Source organism: Cherax quadricarinatus, chromosome 21, assembly GCF_038502225.1.
Source record: "Cherax quadricarinatus isolate ZL_2023a chromosome 21, ASM3850222v1, whole genome shotgun sequence".
In the NCBI taxonomy this organism is placed as follows: Eukaryota; Metazoa; Arthropoda; class Malacostraca; order Decapoda; family Parastacidae; genus Cherax; species Cherax quadricarinatus.
In genome coordinates this window covers 18,018,767-18,024,208 of record NC_091312.1, presented here as the reverse complement: position 1 = coordinate 18,024,208, position 5,442 = coordinate 18,018,767, and the positions used below count along the sequence as shown (strand labels likewise).

The following is a 5,442-nucleotide window of genomic DNA, read 5'->3' as shown; positions in this document are numbered from 1 at the left end:
TATCATTTACCTCTGGCACTCCATAATTACCTACCGCACCCTCTATAACACAGTTTCTTCCAATTTGGAATTTAGGTCTTCCTTGACACCTTTTTTATAATTGATTCGAAAATCCCTAAACATCAGCATAACACTCACAAAATTCTGTCTGCCTATCTCTCTCTTTCATTCCCGTCTCTTTCCCAAGGTCATAAACACTACTATAACCCATTTCTAATGTTTATTTAATTCTTGAATATAAACTCCTATACCGCTCTTTTCCGACCATAGTCAATTATTTAATAATAGTGCTACCTCTTTGTTTTAGCTCTAGTTCTCTCCAATGCACCTGCTCATTTCCACTGAAATCCTCCCACCCTTTTTCGCTGTTTAGATTAATGCCATGATATCCAGCTTTCACTCCTGACATGAGCAATTAATTCTTTCTTTTCATCTTTACTACATCGTACATTCAGAGAGCCCAACTGAACGCTTTAATTCCTTTTTTTTTTTTTTTTTTTTTTTTTTTTTTAGTATTTCATATAGAATGGGTTGCTAGCCCCTTGCGCCAGGCATTTTAGTTCCATTTTTCGACACGCTTGGCTTAAGGATTAAAAATTCTGTTTTTTTTTTTTCCCTGAACTACAAGGACAAGATCTGGTATAAATTTTGAAGGAAACTCAGATGAGTTTGTATACACATAACATGTGTTTACGCATGTGTAGTCTGTACTGGGCGGTAGTAATAACAGTAGTAGTAGCAGCAAGATGTACTTGTCATCGTATGTTAATGAGACAGAGAGGAAAGACACCAGCAATCCTCCCATTATGTAGAACAGTTAAGAAGTTTGTGCTTCACACTCATTTGGCTAGACGACAGTACCTCCCTAGGTGATTGTTGTCTACCATCCTTCTACACACACATCTTTGCAGGTCTGAGTTCCTTGTAGGGGGTCACCGCCCCCACGACCCGATCCCAGACCTACCTTCCCGGTTACTGCCCCAAGACGCCTTCCCACTTCACAAGTAAACATTCCTCCGACAAAATTCCTATACTCCATCGTGACGGTAACTTATAAAGCAAATTAATCTGACAGCAAGTTTAAATGATAGATTTAGACATAAATTCATACATAGTGTGCAATCACTGACGACTTCTGGCAGCTATTGGCAGTGAAACAGGATGTGTTTATTGATACGTATAACCAGGGTGCTTGATGGAGATAAGAAAGGCAGAAAAAGAAAAACAGATAAGGGCGTGAAAGAGTATATGTGAACGCTACTCCCTTCATTTAAGTCTAGACACTCATGGTTGGATAAATATGTGCAAACCCTCATTTACTAGCTAGAAAAAAATCCTGAAAACAAAAGCAAGGATTGAAGAATCTGGCGGTATCTGTGAATGAATTTCTAATCTTGCTCAAGGTCTCTTGTCCTGTCAGTAGGTTTTGTGCAGTGTGGAGGAGAGGAGTGTTGTCTCAACGAGATACGTGTAACTCTTTGAATACTAGTAAGCAATCAACAGTTTTTATTACGAGTGAAGCATCTGAGTGTTGGCATTAGACGCCTCTTCCATTATACTGTAGTGAGAGGCTACTGCGTATAACTAACTTGTGTACACAAATAAACCTCACATAGAAAGAATCTGAGGACGACGTTTCGGGTTATTTATGTATTGCTCAGTCATGGTATTATACCTTTTTATTCTTCAATATGTTGGGTGTAAACAAGCAGGATGAGATAGTGTTGTACACTGATGCACTTTCGTGTAAGTTATTATATATCACTCACCCAGACTGATTACTGTATAAAATAATAAGAACGCTTAAGAGGATCATTTTTATGATAAACAGAAAACAGAGCCTTTTTTTACTAACATCTTGCCATTTAAGACTCAAATTATAATAATGCTTGCTCTTAATAATGGGTGTCTTCATCATGGTGATGGACTCAGTATCCGAACAATTGGAATGTCCCTCCTCTCCTCAGATCAAACCTGATTACTTCTCACTCATTCAGTTCCGCAGGTGCTGATTGAGCCTTATGAGTTTACCGCTTTCTTGTAATCGTTATCATTGTTATCATAATAATAATTGTAGTAGTAGTAGTGTGAATTTGAATTTCCTTCTCTTTCTTAGATGAATCCTGATTGTCTCCCATTCCTAAGTTGTGTATGACCCTTACAGGTTTAGCCCTTCATATTGAACATCATCTACTACTACTAGTAGTAGTAGTAGTAGTAGTAATAAATGCTAGATAAACAGGAGCGAAAATTGTGAAGAGGTTTGCCCAGAGTTGAACCTGGATCCTTCGGTTGTGAGACGGAAAGTTCTTCCATTGATCTGAGCTGGAGTTTGGTCCACCCAAAGTGACGGATAGATGGCTGATTGGTTAAGTGAGTTTAAAGGCTATCGACTACACGAGGGCCATTAGGCTGCACATAACTTTTACACCACGAGTCAAGATTACTGTTGTCAGTATACATACACAACACCTGGGTATATTTACTCTTCCGTGATAGACACCAACAGGAGTCAGTGTCTGAACTTGAGGGAGATACCTTGATATTGGTGAGGGGAACTTTTTTTTTTTTGCCTCCCATTTCCGCTAATTAAAATTAATGAAATATGGAAACGGTACATAAGAGAGCTGAACAAAACAGGTTATGACTTCTGCCAGGGTATATAATAAAACAATAATAATAAAATATTAATAGAATAATATATAATACATAATAATAATACGTAATAATAATAAAACAGAAGGAATCGAAGAATCTCAGTTTTTTTGTGCCCTTAAATTTTAAGTGAATATTTCCTCTTAATTGAATGCGCTGTAAACGCAAAATGAATAATCTCGATAACGTATGAATTCCCTTTGTCCCCAGGTCATGTCGAGTGTGGGGAAGTGTGTGGTAGTGAGAACACAATGGCCCCCACTGTCCCGAGTCTTCACTACCATAGCTGCTACTCGCCAAATAACAGCAGCAGAACAACGGACCTCAGAGCCTAAACCAGTGTCAGAAGTTCCCGGACCTAGGGTGTACCCACTCCTTGGTTGCTTGCCTTCCATAATCTTTGACAAATGTACGTTATCAGCATTTAGTGACTAAATGATAATTGATATCAACGGGACAGGAAAAACAGAAGACTGATTAGTTAAAAGATTTACCTGACAATCACAAAAACATTAGTAGAATAATTTATGGAAGATAGCTATGAACAAGTCATAAAAAATTATTGTTTATATGGAGAAAATGTTGGCTGAGAACATATTTTTAATCGCAATAACATTACTGCATATCCATAAGCGACACTATTTAATATTCACTGGCATTACAGGATAAAACGGTAGTAAATACCTCTGAGCGTCTTCGGTGTTACTATAAAGTTAAAGATTAGCTTTAAAAAGTAATATCTGCGCTAAACGACCCACCTAGGGTGCGCTTTGATGAATAAAATAATAATATTATTTAGCGCTTAGTTTTGATTGTAATAATAATAATAATAATAATAATAATAACAGTAATAATGTCATTTTTCTTCACAGCCTTCAGTAGTAACAAGCTTCATCTCTACTTTAAAAAGATGATAGAGATTCACGGCCCTATCATTAAACTGACAGCGCCGTTCACACTGCCGATGATATGCATAACTAACCCATACGACGCTGAGAACCTCGTACGAGCCACAATGGACGCATCACTCAGGCAGGGGTTCGACTCCTTGAAGATGATTAGACTGCAGACTGCAGACAGCTATTTTGAAGGCAAAACTGGAATAATGACCGAGTACGTTGACACTTATCAGATCAGTATCTCTTTCATTACTTCTTTTTTGTAAAGGTACCTTTATTATACGCAGTCACAATAATTAGTATTAATTATGATTATGTTCCAGGAATGGCGAGGAGTGGTGGAGAGTACGCAGCCGAGTTCAGCCTTTTATGATGAGAGTCAAGGAGGTGGTGGCCTACCTGCCTGTCATGGATCAGATTTCTTTGGAGTTCATGGACAGGTAAAGCATCCTGGTTAGGCAAGTCACATCCCTGTTAGGTGAGACACGTTTTGGTCAGGTTAGATACATCCTGTTTTGGGAAGACATGTCCTGGTAAGGTTAGATTAGGTAAGATTTGTTAGGAAACAGGACAAGTGTTTCCTGACGCGGGTTTTAGTCATATGATGGCCCGCTGCTGGAGTTGGACTATAAATTATGTAACCATTTTCTGGTAAGGTGAGGCACGTCCTGGTTGGGTGAGGTTGGTTGTAAATAGGTATATTACAGATATCCTGGATATGTGAAGAATTTCCTAGATGAGGGTGTTCCTGGATATTTCAGAAATATGTTTATTATATTAGGAAAGGCTTTATATATGCTAGAGACATTCGACGTATGTTAGGGATGTCCTGGATAAGCTAGTGGGGTAAGGGTCAATTAAGATCAACTTGCCAGGAGTTGGCAATACGTAGATACCTGATGAAAAGGACACAAATACGGAGGGGTCCTTTCAGCCAACACTGGACTTTTCTAAGTGCTTTAAAGGAAGGTAAAATTCACATGTGCACAGCACTTTACGTATGCACTGATCAAGTGGCTTCTTATTATGACCGAAGGAGCCACATGTGGCGAAAAGTTTCGTTTGTGTTCTAATCAGTGCGTACGTATATTTAACCTACACCTTGTCACTATCACCATACCACTTTCACTACATGAGAGAAACCAAGTGTTGGGTGAAACGTTGTACAAATCCCGCTCGTGTGTGTGTGCACATATTTTTTCAGTCAACTTTCAAAGCTGGTTCCTCTTGGTTGGGATTTGGGGAAGTATCTAGTGAGGAGCTCTTGATTCAAAAGACTGGAGTTACCCGCCATGATCACGTTTCCATACCCTCTGTTACCCAGGCGCTCTGTGATCCTTAGGAGACTTAGTATTTCCTATTATACTGTTAGTAATTTTAAAGTAGATTTATAAATGGTCAGAAGTTCTGGCTGACATCTTTGTCTTTCGTCCTCCAGAATCGCATCTCTGCAGTCACAGTTCGGAGAGATGCCAAGTGACTTCCTAAATGAGATGTACAAGTGGGCTCTTGAATGTACGTAACTCTTGGCAACAATGATCACAAAAGAGCTCTTTATGTCAAGGTCTTGAATAAATAATAGATTAATTCAAAGGATGGAGGAAACGTATATTTTGCCGATGGAAGATGTGTACTCTTATGTCGAATGTATTACTTTCAATTTACCAGTGAATAGCTCTTTCGGATTTAACCTTTTCAAGTAATATAATAATGTTGACAACAAATTTTATTTTAGTTTACATTCATTTGGCTATTTATTATACTTTATACCTTTTTGTATTGTGCAGCGTTTTCAATAAAATATAAAAAAATCATATAATTATGACAGTGCTTTCTTTAAAATTATGATACATTATCCTTTTTTTTTTTATTTATACAGCTGTTGGCA

General features: G+C 38.1%; 1 protein-coding gene across 1 annotated transcript in view; it reads left to right on the top strand.

The window, feature by feature from the left end:
• The first annotated feature begins 1,331 nt into the window (after positions 1 to 1,331).
• LOC128689138 (probable cytochrome P450 49a1) overlaps positions 1,332 to 5,442 on the top strand; it is a 42,247-nt gene continuing 38,136 nt past the window's right edge. The window contains exons 1-6 of the mRNA XM_053777269.2: positions 1,332 to 1,488; positions 2,866 to 3,064; positions 3,528 to 3,768; positions 3,878 to 3,994; positions 4,993 to 5,069; positions 5,434 to 5,442. The exon at positions 5,434 to 5,442 is cut by the window's right edge and continues 193 nt beyond it. Of these exons, the coding sequence (XP_053633244.2) occupies positions 2,869 to 3,064; positions 3,528 to 3,768; positions 3,878 to 3,994; positions 4,993 to 5,069; positions 5,434 to 5,442 (640 nt within the window). The 5' untranslated portion in view covers positions 1,332 to 1,488; positions 2,866 to 2,868. The remainder of the gene's footprint in view (positions 1,489 to 2,865; positions 3,065 to 3,527; positions 3,769 to 3,877; positions 3,995 to 4,992; positions 5,070 to 5,433) is intronic.